We start from the raw sequence: 16,462 nt of genomic DNA on the forward strand, positions 1-16,462 counted from the left end.
TTGTAATATTATAAAAGTTCCATTCTAAAGAATCATACTGAATAAGTTGTTGTAAGCTGTTAGTTTTTGTGTGCTGTATACTGGTGTATCTATAATATGCAACAAGTAACTCAGTTATACCTGGTTTCATTACTTTTCATTGTACTTTTTTTCTACTTATACAATTTCTATTGTAAAACTCAATTCACATTCTTATCATTTTATCTACTTCATTTTTTATTATTTTGGTTCGAAGATAATAATATGTTGCAAAGGAAATTATTTTCTTATTTCATGGTCAAATAAATATTTTAAATAAAACTCTTTTTAAGCAATTACTATTTTTTAAAATAAAATTTTGAAAACCATATCGTCGCAAAAGATATAACTTTTACTTTTATAAATAGCTAAAAATAGATCTTGTTTATTTAAAAACCTAATAAAATATATTTGCAAACTTAATACTTAGTGTTTTTGTGTTATTAACAAGGCACAACTTGATAAACAGAAAAAAAAAATTTATTAAAGCTTTTTCAATTATACAGTTTATTCACTTGATTACAGTTGTTTTGACAAATTGAATAAGTTAGAAATGATATCTAGTTGATGATTGCTGTTGTATCTTGTAATAAAAAACAAAAGAAAAGTTGTTAAATTTTACTAACTTTATTTTAATTAAAAACTTTACAATCTATACAAGTTCATCTGTCGAAAAATTTCAATTTAAAACTTAAACAACTAAAATGCAGTGAAAAACATCTATTTTTATAGATAGAAATAATTTAAACTGTAGAAATAACTTTATTTAATAATTTTTGATAACTTTGTCACAGCTTTTTTGTATGTTATGGTAAAACTCAAACTTTTTGTTGTGAACAACCAAAATTTGTAAAAATATTTAAACAAGACCTGCAACTTTTAAATGCATAAAATATCGCTAAACGACAATTTTAAACATGTAATTTAAAAGTAGAGTTTATAAAAACTTGATGATGGTAAATTTTTTATTTTTTTCAAAAATAGTAAACAATAAAAAATCAAAGGTAAAAACACAGTTCTACTTTTGTCACGAGAACGTTAGATCAAGTTTGTCCCAAAATTCCTTCCAGTCTTTTTCGTTTTTAGTATTAGGTTGAGGCAGTCCTGTTATTGCTGATAAAATTGGCTGAAGTCTTTCCATTGTCGGCTTGTTTTCGGTGGCGCCCTAAACACAATTAAAAAATTTTCATATCAATCAGACTTATGAATCATATGAAAGCAAAAAAGTTTCAAAATATTTTTTTGTTGGTGTTTAGACAGCTTTTTACATAAGCTAACAACTTAAATAAACACTCAATACTTTCAAATACTTTATAGATAAAATTAACTCAGACAGTTGTTATAAATATAAGATTTTGAGTATTTCAAATAGTAATCTAAACAGATTTATTTCAATTTTTAAACAATTCAAGCAATCAACAAGCGAAGAGGAACCTTCAGCAGCACGGGTACGACAAATTTCATCCCCCTCCGCTGGTGCATCGTGGCCAGCGACATTTGAACTTGGTACTTGCACCACGCGCTCAAACCGTACTCACGTGACAGAAGACATATGACACGTGACGATGACGTCACCATGCGGACAAGGTTTGCCGTCATGGCGACTCCCGCTTCAGCGTCGCGCTCGTAGAAACAAATTCTTCTACCACGTTTTTCTTCTAGCTCCTGAAACGCATTAGTTTTGTCTTCAAATCATTAAAATAGAATCTGATTTAAGAATGTTTCACTAAAATTTTAAAAGAAAAACCTTCAAGTTTTTAATAAGAATTACATGTTTCTTAACTAAATAACTACAACTAAGAATACTTCGGTAAAGTCTGAAAAAAATAACTGTAGTTAAAGTCAAGCTTTTATTTAATTTTACTTATAAGAATTGGCCAACTTATTCTAAATCTAGCATGGACAATAATATTTTTAAAACAATAGGTATACTATATACCAAAATTATGTATAGTTTTTTGAATGTGTACTTGAAAAAATTAACAAAACCAAATCATTTCAAAAATTCACTTCTTGAAACAATTATATTACCTTTAAAAGCATATCCATGAAATCGAAGTCATTTTTGTGAAATGACACAAAAGCATCAAATTTGTAGTTAGTTGTGTTGATTTGTTCTTTCAACTTACTTTCATCAGACAAAATACTTTTAAATGCATTTATTATACTCTCACGTTCTTTTCTCAATCGACGCTATAATTTAAAAGTACTAAATAATTAAATTAAAACACTTAAAAAGTATGTTTAGCCAGTATTTATTTCGGGCATCATCAACAATGTTGAGATGTTTGGCGCCATCAATAATAAAAAACGAACTTCACCATACGACCAACAACAACTGCATCGAGACAACCTACGAGCGGAATCGTCCTTATTAGGACTCATCTTGCAGGCATAGTCGCGAGAAACCGCTGTTTAGATCTAACCTGGCGTGGCTTAAGTGCATACGCTTTTGGCAATCTAGACAGCAGTTTCTCGCAACTAAGCCTACCTGGTGAGTCCTAATTAGGACGAAACCGGTTGTCTCGGATGCTGTTGTTGTTGGTCGTGTGGTGAAGTTCATTATTTATTAAGGAAGGATATTTTAACGTATAATTAAAACTTTAAAGTTTATTAAGAAAGTATATATTGTCAAATCTTAACATAAACTAAAAACTTAAACTTGTTTAGACTTTATAACCTTTAATCGAAATTCTACCTTTTTGAAATAATAATAATTATTTTTTGTGCAAAGTTAAGGGTTAGAGCTGCTTATGAAACATCAAAAAAAAAATTTGCAACATTTTTTTAAAAGCTGATTTTTAAACAAAGTTTGAGTGACATTTAATTTTTCCACTTAAAATTTAATAATTTATCAAATACTTTAACAGTTTTCAGATGTACTTACCCTGTGTAGCATTTTGTTAGTCGTGTAACCAACAACTGCGGTAACAAAAACAACAGTGATTGTGATCGACAAAAGAACTTTCCAATTAAAAACGAAACATATTTCTTGTGAGGTTAAACTCAAAATAAGTTTTCCGGCCAAGTCTGGAGGACTGCTGCATCTTAAGTACTAAGTAAGAAAAAATAATATTATTAAAAATATTATAAATACTGTGTTCTCGCTTAACATGTCCCTCGCTAATTCGGTAAGTTTCAGTAGAAAAGTAAATTAGATTAATTTAGCTGAAATCAATATTTTCACTTTAAAATTTTAGTTACCGTAGTGAAAACAGTGCGTTAATTATATATCCAGGTTGATTTTACACTTTATCATATTTTTTTTCTTAATTTTTGGTCTGTTTTAGTTTTTTGTTTTTTTTTTTTTAATATAAATAAATTCATTCAAATTAAGTTTCACTATGCTTATATTAAATGCAACCAATAATATAAAAGAGGTAGATAATTTAAAAAAACAATGTTTTTTTTATTAGGCCAAAGGCAAATCTGGCCATAATTACAAAAAATATATTGCCAAAATCGCTGAATTAGCGAGGATGCACTGTAAAAGACTAGTTACTTACCTTAAATTCTTTCGTAAGATTATTGGTTAATGTCCAATGATAAAAGTCAGAATTTGTGCAGTCGCAAACAAATGGGTTTTCATTTAGTTTCGTGTTTGGTAAAACCCTAAACCAAGCGTACGGAATTCTCCTGAAAAAGTATATTTAACTAAGAACAGTTTTTATGCTAAAAAATTTACTCGCTTACTTTATCTTGTTATCTGACAAATCTATCGTTTTTATGTTTGGAAAAATATTTTTAATGTCTTTATTAGGCAGAGTTTCTATCTCATTTTTAGACAAATCTATTGTCTCAATTGTTTCAGGGAAGTTTTCGAAGTTGAACTCTTTTAACCCAGTTCCAGAAAGGTTTAGGGCAGTGAACTTGTAGTTTTTCAGAGTAATGTTGTTTAATATCTTAAAATTTATTTCTTGATTGCTCAGATCTAGTTTGTTCCAGTATTCAGTAGTTGGAAGTTTTAGTAATGAATCCTAAAAACAAATAAGTTATATAAAAAAGTTTGTACACAGTCATCTGATTAAAAATATTATTAACACCAATACTACTATTATATAGTTGTTATTGTTACAACTTTTAACTAAAGTTGTTAACATACTCATTATAGTTTACCATAAACAAAAATGTAGATAAATACATCTTGATTGATTAAATTGTCACTAAGAATTTTAATGGGTAGAAAAGAATTTTGTTATTCTACTTAAACTTACTGACGAATTGCATTTAATTATAGCTTCGTATTTTGTCCAGCTACATCCTATAGGTATGCAAGTAAAATTACTGTAAAATTTATATTTATAAACGATCATATAAAAAAATAACATATTTACATTTACATATTTTACATATACAAATAACATATTTACATTTAATTATTAAAAAATTTAAAATAATATATTTTGTCCGTAATTCATAAAGTTGGGCTTTAACGTTAGTATTTTTTGATTTTTTTAATAACGCTTCAAACTTAGTTGTATATTAAACTAGTTCTTGTTGTTTTTTTTGTGCATTTACTTACAAAAGTTTTAAAGGAATGTAATGTATAAGTACAAGGTATTTTTAGTGCAGATATTTTAGTTTACAAGTATATATTTAATGCGTTTGAAAATATAAATACCTTAAATTTGTATCTTTCAAAGTTAAAAAATGATTATTTGAAGCTTTTTAATCAAAATAATTTACCGTAAATTTAAGTCTCCACCTAACAAGCTTTTTGTTGTGTGTTTGTCATTACAAAAAACAGGAAATAAACTCGCAGTTACTTTTTTCAACGTTCGATGCTGATTAAACCATTCAAAAAGTGATAATGTGTCACAGCCACAAGTCTTAAAATACACTTCATTAATAAAGTTGTTATTGATACAATAATAAGGCATGATAAACACTAAAAAGAAATTGTTAAAGTTCTGTAACCTTGCAACCTATTTTTTTAAAAGAAGAACGTTTTAAATTCTATAATTGTCACCATATTAAGATTAAAGCTTTAAAATGTGAATCAGTATTTTAAACTTTTGCTTATTCTTTAAATAAACTTTTGTGAAGCATTTTGAAGTCTTTAAGTAAATTTAAAGTTTAATTTAGCTAAGATTAATGTACGTTTTTAGTTTTATAAAAAAACTTTTAAATTAAACTATAAAAAAAAATTAGTATTGAATAACTACTTAAACTAACAAGCTTTAAATTCTGCAGATCGATTATTTTCAGTGCAGTAAAGTACTGAAAATGAAAATCGTAAATGTGCTTGACCGGGTTGCCACTCAAGTAAAGTTCTTGCAGATTAACAAGCTGTTTAAAGTTGATGACATTTCTACTTGTTATCCTACTGATGTTGTTGTTCCTTATTTTGAATATTCTAGTTGATTTCGGCAGATCGTGCGGTATTTCGCTTAAGTTGTTGTCGTCAAAGTTTATTCTGGAAATTTCAAAAAAAAATTTTTAATTTTTCATTCAAAACACTAACAATTTAGAATTTAATAAAACAACGTTTAAATTCTTCAGTCGGTGACTTCGACTTAATCGATAAAGTTTTAATAAAGTCTTTAAAAAAGGTTCTAATCTTAGTTTTATTCTATTATTAAGCGTAAATTAATTAGAGTCTAAAATTTAAATTTGCTAATTTCAAAGCAAACTGGTTAACTTACTATGAAATAGTTTTTCTTTAAGTCAGTGAAACGTTTGTTATAAAGTTTGAACAAAAATAAAACTAACAAAAAAGGTCTAATGTTTAGAGTATACAAATGTACTGGAATCTCATCAACATGTTGACCGTTATTTATTTCAACAACACTAAGTTGCTCTGGAGGATATTTTTCTAAATATTTTAGTTCTTCACTAAAGTCACGGTTTAAGTTTAAGTTTTCGCATTTCAGTTGTACTTTTGTATAATTGCAGTTGAAGCTTTGAAAAACTATGTTAATATTCACGTGAACTTTGGTGTTTGTTAATGTTTCGTTATCTGTTATATTTTATTGATAATCACGGTGCTCACAACAATTTAAAAAAACTTTTGTACACTTTTAAGTGGAAATGTTGTCAAAATATTTATACAACAAATAATCTACTACTTTTTCGTTCAATAGTAATTTAAATAAAATTAAACTTTGAAGCATAATGTTGTTTTAGTAGTTATCTATTACATAAAGTTTATCTAAAATCAACAAACTTAGATTGTTACCCTTGCATTTTACTTTATAATTTTCAAGCGAGTCTATATGCCTGTTGACATTTTCCACAAACTGGAAATACTTTTCCGTGCAAACGAACTGATTGTTGAAAAATGTGAACATCAGAGCGTTCTTGCAGCAGTTGAAGTCTTTTCTTTCGACAAATTTTATCAAGTTGTTGTCGTAGTAGACTCTTTCCAGAGTTTCCGGAAGCTGTTTCACCATGAACTTCAAACTAAATAATTTGAAAGTGTTTTTTTATGGTCTACTTTATTTATGTTACAACCATTTAGTTATTTAGGAAAATTGATAATTAAATTTTACATTATCACCATCTAAGTTCATTAAACTAAGCTTATACATTTTTGCATCTACCTTAAAACTCACCGATTGTTGCTTAGATCAAGAACTTTTAGTTTTTTGTTTCCATCGAACACTATGTACACCACATATTCAATTTTGTTGTTGAAAAAATTTGCCACTTCCACGTTGTAGGGAAGGCTGAAAGAGAGGTGCTCCAGCATGTTGTTGTCCAAATATAGTTGCGTCAGTTTTCCCATCTCAGTAGTGTTAAAAGAGTCAGCTTTTATGTCTTTTATCACGTTATAACTCAACACAAGTTTTTCTAGCTTTTTTGGAAGGTCCATTGGAACTTCAGTTAAAAAGTTGTGCCTAAAGTTGACGACCTGAAGGTTTTGCAAGCGGCTAAGATCCGCGGTACTTACTACGCCACAACTCTGAAGGCAAAAATATCTCAACTGTGACGGGAGGTCATTTGCAGACACGTGACTCATGTTTACTGAGTTATTTACAACGGATAAAACTTCAATTGAACGTGGAGCTATTTCAAGAACTGATTTGGATGCGTTTCTAAAGTTTGAATTTTCTACGTAGAGCAGTTTTAAGTTGTCTGGCCAGGAAGTAGAAACATCGTCTTCGTTATTATCTTTAAATGTATGCTATTATACATATAGCACACTAATACGCAATCAAATAATAATAATAAAACCGGCTCATTTATTTCTAGTCAAAATCGATTAAATTTACAAAAACAAAACGGAGCAAAAAAAGTTAAACATACAATTATCAATTAGATTAAAGCTAACTAGTTTATGAAAACTATTTTAAACTTTTGTTTTTTACTAATAAACAATGAACTTTACCGCAAGATCAACAACAACAGCATCCGAGACAATCCTACGACCGGTTTCGTCCTTATTAGGACTCATCAGGCAGGAATAGTCGCGAGAAACCGCTATTGTGATCTTAAACAAGCGGGCTTAAGTACGAAGTACTTTGTTCAGTACTTCTTACTTAAGCCCGCTTGTTTAAGATCACAATAGCGGTTTCTCGCGACTATTCCTGCCTGATGAGTCCTAATAAGGACGAAACCGGTCGTAGGATTGTCTCGGATGCTGTTGTTGTTGATCTTGCGGTAAAGTTCATTGTTTATTATCGATGGCATAAAACATCTCAACTTCGTTGATGATGGCCGAAATAAATACTGGGTTTTTTACTAAAAAATGCATGAAGTTTAAGTAAAACCTACCAGAACATAATTTTAAAACATTTAAAACAAAATATTCGAAGATATAGTTTGTATAAAATTAAATAAACACAATAATATAAACTCTTAAAGATTTATTAAACTTGTTTTAAAAAATAAATTAAAAGTATTTAAACTCTACGAACTTCTTATTTATAAAAAATATTAAAAAAAAAATTTTTTAACTAAGTAATTGTTAGCAAAAATTTCAACTTTCTTTAAATTTTTTTAATGTTTTTTAGCTCTTGATAGGCGGAAGTTATGCAGCTATTTGAAAACTTTACTAAATAAGAATAAATGCAATCTCTATTTTTAATCTTCAGTGGAAAAGTTTGTATTGTTATTCTGCTGTTTTAGATGATTAATACTAGAGAAAAAGTCTAAAAACATTACAAAATTTTTAAATTCCTTGATAATAATGTTGAACATTTGTAAAGTTATTAACAAAAATATTTGACAAAATTCAACCTAAAAGACCATTTTTTATTATAAGGTGTGCAACATTTGAGGGAAATTTGTGCAGAACTTTTTTCAAATTAGTTGCTTTTCTTACTATTATCGTCTTCAACGATATTGAGCTCTTTGATTCGTCAATTAAACGTATGTTTTCATCTTCTACTATTAGTTTCGTACAAAGACCTGTAATTTTATAGTCTCTCAGCTCTCTTTTAAAACCTTGTTGTCTAAAAAGATCTAAATCGTCTAATTATTGTTTCTGAAAATATTTTTTGTTTTTACAGCTTTTTTGTAGTATACTTTAAAAACCAAAAAAAAAGAATTATTCTTTATGTCAGTTTAACAAAATTGTAAAAATTGTTTTTTAATACATTCAGTATCTTGTGTTTTAGTTGCGTGAAGTAAAGATATTTAAAAAATATTTAATTATTTAAATAACTAACTAGGAAGCAAACTGAGGTTTATTTTTGTAATGTTCGAGTTTTTTACAATCACAGTGTTGATCCATTTCATTGCTTTCAATGGTTTAGAAGTTTTATCTGACAGATTAAAAGTTTTTGCACCTGTTTGAAAACTTTGTTATATGAGTTCTTTGAGCAAAATAAATACTATTTTATTAAGTTTTTTACTTAACAGTTTATTTTTATCTATGACTATATGTAAAAGTAAGACGTTTAGTTAAATTTTAATATAATGTTTATTGAACGAAAAAAAAACGCTCAAATATTTGGTCCAAGGACCTGGTGTACGAAAAAACCTTTTGGTTATCGAGTCATACACCAGGATATAGTTTAAAGTCATATAAGTATTAATTTATATGACTTATAGTATATGACTTAGTGTCATTATAAGTAAAAACTTAAAGTTTTTTATTACTTAAGATCTGAAACTTTTATTTAGTAACGGGTCAGGTATAACAGAGAATAAAAAAAGTGTATAAAGATAAAAAATACTTGCAAGCAAAGTTGGTGTAAAATAATTACTAAATAACTACTACCATTTACTTTCAACAAAATAAAATTTTATACTTTCAGACATTTTTTTGAAGTAGTTAATTTGTATTGCAACAATTTGCTTAGCTAAATAATACGCCGAAACCTAGTAGTTTCTGCTTGAAACTGACCGACGGACAGTAGTATAATCCAATTTTTTTTTAATGCTATTTTTCTAATATCATTAAATAACTAACATATTTTTTTATTCCAAAAACTTAAAAAATAAGTTCTTAATTTTTTTGGTTTAAGTTTAGAACTTTTAATAGCTAATAGCTTGCTTCCTTTCTTTGTATAATTTGTTTTATAAGTTTAATAAATTTTCACTCAAAAAATTCCTGTTAGTGTTAATTTATTGTCCAGGGGTCTTCATGGTGTGTACCTAGGCACAGTAGTAAGCGTAGAAGTTGTTCTACTGTTCGCAGTAAGTTTAGTACGGTAATAAAAAAAATTAATGAAGTGAATTTTGTCTTTTTTTCATTACAAAAAGACAATTGTAACAAACGTTAAAGATCTTAGCACATTATTTATATAATAAGACACTCAAAAAATTCAAAAAAAACAGTTGTTTACAAAAACATTTTTATTTTTTAAAATCGAGAGTGCACGTAGTTTATTTTTTCAGTTAAATACTGTGCACAGCTTTTGAAAAGTCTCAAGACCACTGCTATATTCCTTTGAAAGGTTTTTCAAAGTGGGAAAAATTGCTTTTTGGGGGCTTTTTTGGCTATCAGAGGATAATAACTAGTAAGGGGGCATAAAAGTACACATGTAATTAGCTAGTAAAGGGGCTATTTGTATTTGTAATAATAAAAGCTTTTTTTTTTAAGTGAGCAATTAGGTGATTTTTTTTACTTACATTAGATATTCTAAGTTTCAAATTAAAATTAAAAAAGGTCTAATGTACATTTTTTTATGTACGTGGAATTGGAGCTTGTGCTAGATACTAAAAGTAAATAAAAAAAATTACAACTGTGGATCGAGAGTTTTTTAATATTTGAACATTAAAGAGTATTTTAGTATTTGAAAATGTTTTTTTATCACTAAATTTCTAGTATACACGTTAGTACATTAGTTACAGCTTTACAGAAACTTGTTTAATGACTAAGTATTTGTTTATCAAAAAAGTATTCTTATATTGTTGATAAAACAGTTGTTGTAGCTATGATACAAATAAGCTCTTTTTTTAGTTTTGTTTCAGATGTAACAAAACCTTTTTATATTATTATCAAAATTCTAAATCACTTTTTCAATTAAAACTATCTTAACAGTAAAATATTTAAAAATAGAATTTGTTGAATTTCAAGTAGTTTGAAAAACTTTAACCAATTTAAATACCAGTTTTTACATAAAAATAGAAATTTACAGGTTCGTAATTTTTTAGAGCACAAAACTTTAGACCGCTTTAAAAATCTTTTTAAAACTTTAAAAACTATTAACTTTTTAGTATCAATGTCGCATTGTAACTAAAATCGAAGTTTATCAGTTTCTGATTTCCTTCACATGTGACCTCAATTTCTCCCGCCTTCGCCTGTTCACGTAAAGCTTCATCTATGACGTCATAAACGTAGTACCTGTTGTACGTGCCGTGCGTGTTTGCTTCATATTTATTTTGCACCAGCTCAAATCTGTTCAAAAGGAACTGTTTTACTTATGCACAAGTAAACTTAAATTTAGAAATAAATCTTATTTTTAATGTAAGAATAAAATACAAGCACACTATACTTCTTATAAGTTGGTGGATTTCAATTACAGATTTAAGGCTTAAAAACTCTTGGTATAACTTTTTTAAATGATATACCTAAGTTTTTAGAATAAAATCGTTTTAAAAATATATATATATATTGTTTATTGAACGACAAAAAAATACGCTCAAAAGATTTAGTCCAAGGACCTGGTGTACACAAAACCTTTCAGTTATCGAGTCATACACCAAAACAGTTTAACCTCATGCCCAGGACAACTAAAACGTTAAAGTACAACTAATAATATAGTATAACTAATACATTAGAGAAGATAAATTGACAAAATAAATTGGTTTTATAAGTACTGAATCAAAAGATAAGTAAATTCTAAAATATTATTAAGTATACTATTATTTAAGAGAATTACTAATAAAATGATTTTATAAAATCATCTTATTAATTTGTAATAATTGTTTACAAGTCATTTGTCCTAAAGCAATATATTAATGCATAAAATTGTTTTAACAGTTATAAACTTCTAAAAAGATTGTAAACTTTTATTTATTATTGAACAAAATACTGCTTATTAAATATTTATTTAATTAATCTACATACTACAAGTAAAACCAATTTTTTAAACTTATAAGAATATTAAAGTTAACAAACTTGCACTTTTCTTTATTGGCTGTACTTTTTGTATTTATTTGTCCGACAAAAATTATAAAAATTAAACTCAAACAAAGCATAAAAACTTTTCAGCCTTTTTTAATTAAACAGAAAACCTATCATAGTACAAACTAAAACAGTGGTGTTTGCTAAAAATTAACTTTACAACTTTTAAACATAAGGAAACAAAATTGCGTTTAAACATTTGCACTGATATGTACGAAAAATTAAGAGAAATACACTCGAGAGAAAAAAAGATTAACTACCTTTTTTTTGAATTTTTCTTTGTTATTTCAATTAATGCTGCAAAAATGTTTTAAAATCATTTGTTGAGAATTGTTTGAAGTAAAAAATGTTTTTTTTTAACTACAACAAAAGAAACAACTTTAGTAGTAAAACTGTAAGAAAAAATTGTTCTAGGTTTCATATATTTATAAATGAACTTCAGTACACATTATTAAAGTTCAAACCTAGAATATATTTTTTTTACCTTTTGATTAATTATACAGCTTATTATTCGTAAAAACTTCTAATTTACTTTATGATTTTTTTTTATTAGACTTTTATTTAGACGGGTAGTGCGTACTTTTTGACGACATAGTATAATATGAAATTTAGTTGTTTGTTTTCTTTCTTACAACTAGCCACCAAATAGTTAAGCCAAATAAAGAAGTCTTTTTATTTTAAATAACATTTAATACATAATTTTAATCGGCAAATTTTTTTAATAGATTTTAAAATGATTTATTTTTTCTATAAAAAGTTCCTACATAATTAATACATACATTACAGCTAAGATTTCTATTAAACATTTAATTTAGAAAGTAATACTTTTATTATAATTTTCCATTAGTTAAAAAATGTTTAATTTTTTTTTTTTTTTGAAAGAAAAACGTTTCAGAACTGTTTTTGTAAGAAAGTTTATATCAATAGAAACATTTATACTATAAGTGCACAATGATAAGATGCTCATTATTTATTTTTAACTTTAGTTTTTTGTTGCTGTTGTTTCTTTTTATATGTTTATTTTGACTTTAACTAGTTGTTAACTAGTTTGTTGTAACTAGTTTTTGTGGTTAACTAGTTTTATATTATGTCACATTAAAATTAGCCTTTCTTTTGCAGATATTCTGAAAGTTTTTGAATAAAAAAAAGTTTAGAAATTTTAGAAAAAGTTAGAGAAATTTATAAAAAAGGATTGAAAGCGTCAGAAAATGACTCTATGGAACAAGTCTAAGGATAAAGGTAAAGTTGCACCACCAAAGCCAACTGTTTACGTATTTGAAATTAATAATTACATAATGATTATGTGTACTATGTATATTTTAAAGGTACAAGGAAATACGAAATAGAGTTTTAATATGTGAGTTGAGCATAAACTACATACATAAATAAATACTTATTTATAAATACATTAATTAAAAAAATACAAAAGACTTCTAATATTCTTTCAATAAACATGTTTTGTTTTTATGATGAAAGTTTTTGTTTTTAGGAATTGAATTCTTGAAGTATTTTTTTTGCTTTCATTTATAAATTTTGATGGCTTTTTACATGTTTGTATTAGGTTTAATGTCGCTAATTGAAGACCAAAATTTCCTAGGTACGCACTGCCGGTTGTGTATGCACTTTTGTGTTGTGTTCAAAGTGTGTACCTAGTTAAAATTTTACTGTAATTGATATGTGTCTCGTTAACCGAAATGTCTTTCTAAACACCAGGTCCTTTGATCGAAATATTTGAGCTTTGATTTTTTATCGTGTTCAATTAACTAATTAAACAAATTTATTAGCCATTTAATTAAGAAATCAAAATAAAAACTATAGCAATTGATTACACATTAGATATTACGTTTTAATATTTTTGATGTTTTTATAATGTCCTTTAAAAATTTGCTTTAAGAATTAAACTTAATTTACTTTATGTTCAAGTTTCTTTCGTTAATTTGATTGATTATTTCAAATGTTTTAGTTATATTTATTAAAATCATAGAAAATAGAAAAATCATTATAAGTAATTAATGACTCTAGCATAAAGCTTTAGTAGTAAAAATAAATGATAAAGAAAGATACATTCTAATTATATAAAATTCTAATTAAAAATTTAAAATTGTCACTATATTAATAAAAACGTCAGTATTTAGTGAGCTATTAGAATCAAAACTAAAAAAATTAAACAGTTTTGTCTAATACTTTTATGATTATTTTATAAGAAAAGACTAGGGAAATCTGTCATAATATAATCTAATTTTAATTGCTATATAATTGAAATTAATAAAAGTTTGCTTCACAAAAATTTAATATCTAGAAGCAACTAAGTATAGTAAAAACTTATTATTAGTATTTAATAAATTTGAAATAAAATTGTACTTTCTACTTCTAAAATAATAAATAATCATAGTTTGTCACTTGTTTAGATTTTTAAAAATTAAAACTTTAAGCAACTTAGTAAAAAGCTTCCTTTTAAAATAGGCTTTTTTTTAAGTTCGAATTCTATATGATATCACGATAAAACTTTATTTTTAGTTATGTTTTTTAAGTGGTTGTTAGGATTGCAACAGCGAAATTTAAAACTTTCTTAACCTTTAAACTCAACATTGATTATTTTAAAATTAAGCAAAAAAGAACGATCAAGTCTATCAACGTGTGTAAAGGTTCTAATTAAACATTGTTTTAAGTGAACTTTTAAAGATTTCCGCATTTTTAGGGGGTGCACTGGAAACCAGTCAAAACACGCCCATGTTACTAATACACTGACTAGCTTATATCAACAAAAAACTGGATACCAAAAGTTATTTACACGGTTATTGTCGTGCTTTAAATTCAAAATACTAGTATTTTGTATTTATTTTTATACCTTTGTATGTATTTATTTAATTTTGCCACAACATTTAGTTGGTTAAAGTCTTATTTTACATTTTGTTTATTATTACACCACGAGACGATATTCGTGAATTTTTTTTTAATAAACTTTTGAATTGAATTGTTGACGAGTCGATTTTTTTCTTTTTAAACGTCTAGAGTTTCTTAAAAATCACACTAAACATTTTTAAGTTTCTTATAAAATGACTCAAGATTTGAGCAAACCACCAGGTACAAACGGATGCAAAATCTTGTAAAATGTACAAAAATTTTAAAGAAAAATCAAAAGATAAATGTTTAAGTCGCACATTACTTGATGATGTTTTTCTTAACTGGATCAGAAAAGTCATTACGATTGATTCATTTATAATCATTTTACTTTTTTGTTTTCATAACACACCAATACTTGTTTTGTATTTTTTCGTACTCTTTATGACTTTATCTAAAATATAATTTTCTTAACTCATAATTTGTATACTTCATTCTACGTTTCGTAATAACGGCGGAAAATTAAAGCTAATTTTTTCTGGCCTTATATATTTTTTTACATAAAAAAAAACATTTACGTAACAAGTAAATTGAAAAAGTATTTTTTAAATAAAAATATAGTAAATATTAAATGTCAATACGCTGTTGTGCTAATCAAATTATTTATTTTGTTATCATTTTGAAATGGTAAAATACTAAAAAACTCTTTTTACGAGAAAGCCAAAAATATAGAAGCCCGCAAAGATATATGCATGGTTGCCACAGATCAAGCTGAGAAAAAATTCCTGACTTTTCCTGACTTTTAACTAAAATTTTCCTGACTTTTCTAAATCTAAACTCTTAAGTTAAACTTATTTTAAAATACATAATCAAACACTTGAAACTATATAAATCTTCCAATCTTATTTCTATACAGGTTAAAACAACAGTTTTTTTTTTGATGAATTCAATCATCTAACTTCCATTACATCACTTCAACCATCTGTGTATGATTAATGTATTTGCAATAAACAGCTCTATCAGCAAAATACTTGCATTTTCTAACTTGATACAGTTCTAGTTTGTATGCACACATATAATATTTAACTCTTCTTCTGGATGTAATAGTTTCTCATTTCATACTGTTTTCAAGCAGAGCCTTGTTAATACTTAATCTAGTTCGACCTCAGCCTGGTCATTGAGCAACACAAATAATGGTTGCAACAACTTTCCAAGAGAAGATTTGGCAGGAAACTTTAATGTTTCAAAATAGAAATGGTACAAGCAATCTTCCTTATGCTTGAAGCTCTTGAACTTTAATGCATTTATTGGACAATTTACCAAAGTTCTAAATTGTTCAATGCTAGTATCACCTTCAAAGTTGGAGCACATTTTTTACTATGTTTAGGAGTGCACAATGCTGGCAAAACGCTTAACAACAATTTTGACTCCTAATTTTTCAAGGCTATGCGGATTTAGGCATGACATATTTTGTATAAATGTACTTCCAATAGCCATTCTGCTCTGGAGATTTTCAACCGTTTTTTATAACTAACAATCTAAATTTTTTGTTGAAATTTACGACCTTTTGTTCTTTAACTAGGTCTTTTTTCCTCAAATTTGCAAGCAAATTGGTTGCAGCACAACCAAGATCAAGGGTAGGTTTTAGGGAAGCTTGATCATTTAATTCAACCTTGAATAACTGGTTAAGCTGAGGTTCGTAACTGTCACGTCTTTCATAATAATGCACAGCAATTCAATTACCAAGAACGAAATATTCTCATGCATAAAAGCAACAAGAGGCTGGGTACTCTGGTACAATGTCAAAAAAGGCTGCATAAGAGATATCACATAACTAAAGAAATGCAAGAAAATTTTGTGTATATATCACAGTTTCACTATGGAAGTGTTCTTGTCATAGATTATCAGTACTAAAGAGCATAAAAAAACTGCTTGTTCAAGTAGGGTAGCTGTTCAATATGTAAAAAGAAAATTTTTGCAGTTTTACAAAGGATATTTTATTAATTTATACCAGATGAAGGTATTGGAAACTAAATAATTTTGTAAATTTCTAGGAAAACTTTACAATTTTAGTCTGACCTAAAA

At 26.8% G+C, this 16,462-nt stretch overlaps 1 protein-coding gene and 1 long non-coding RNA gene across 2 annotated transcripts; one reads left to right on the forward strand and one right to left on the reverse strand.

Moving 5' to 3' along the window:
- Nucleotides 1–519: 519 nt before the first annotated feature.
- Nucleotides 520–11,697, reverse strand: LOC145835554 (uncharacterized). The gene is made up of 16 exons (XM_082943201.1): nucleotides 11,531–11,697; nucleotides 10,620–10,807; nucleotides 8,631–8,750; nucleotides 8,200–8,370; nucleotides 6,573–7,131; nucleotides 6,185–6,420; nucleotides 5,731–5,977; nucleotides 5,194–5,434; nucleotides 4,705–4,847; nucleotides 4,233–4,302; nucleotides 3,712–3,995; nucleotides 3,525–3,654; nucleotides 2,906–3,073; nucleotides 2,050–2,211; nucleotides 1,453–1,683; nucleotides 520–1,183 (listed from the first exon to the last, which is right to left on the reverse strand). The coding sequence occupies exons 1-16, from the start codon at nucleotides 11,608–11,610 to the stop codon at nucleotides 1,046–1,048; spliced, it is 3,168 nt and encodes a 1,055-aa protein (XP_082799327.1). The 5' UTR covers nucleotides 11,611–11,697; the 3' UTR covers nucleotides 520–1,045.
- Nucleotides 11,698–12,659: 962 nt separating this feature from the next.
- On the forward strand, nucleotides 12,660–14,512 carry LOC145837149 (uncharacterized). Its single transcript, XR_014369921.1, has 2 exons — nucleotides 12,660–12,775; nucleotides 14,235–14,512. It is a non-coding gene; the product is annotated as an uncharacterized LOC145837149 (long non-coding RNA).
- Nucleotides 14,513–16,462: the final 1,950 nt, after the last annotated feature.

The sequence above is a fragment of the Thalia democratica genome, chromosome 5, assembly GCF_965202585.1.
Source record: "Thalia democratica chromosome 5, ktThaDemo2.hap1.1, whole genome shotgun sequence".
Taxonomy (NCBI): Eukaryota; Metazoa; Chordata; class Thaliacea; order Salpida; family Salpidae; genus Thalia; species Thalia democratica.

Excerpts from the sequence above, each read along its gene's own strand:
- LOC145835554 (XM_082943201.1), bottom strand. The coding sequence starts at position 11,610 with ATGCTTTGTTTGAGTTTAATTTTTATAATTTTTGTCGGACAAATAAAT. Across the intron at positions 8,751-10,619 it reads TGCGACATTGATACTAAAAA|GTGCAAAAACTTTTAATCTG; the intron begins GTTAATAGTTTT and ends GTTTTCAAACAG. Across the intron at positions 3,996-4,232 it reads TAATTAAATGCAATTCGTCA|GATTCATTACTAAAACTTCC; the intron begins GTAAGTTTAAGT and ends ATTTGTTTTTAG.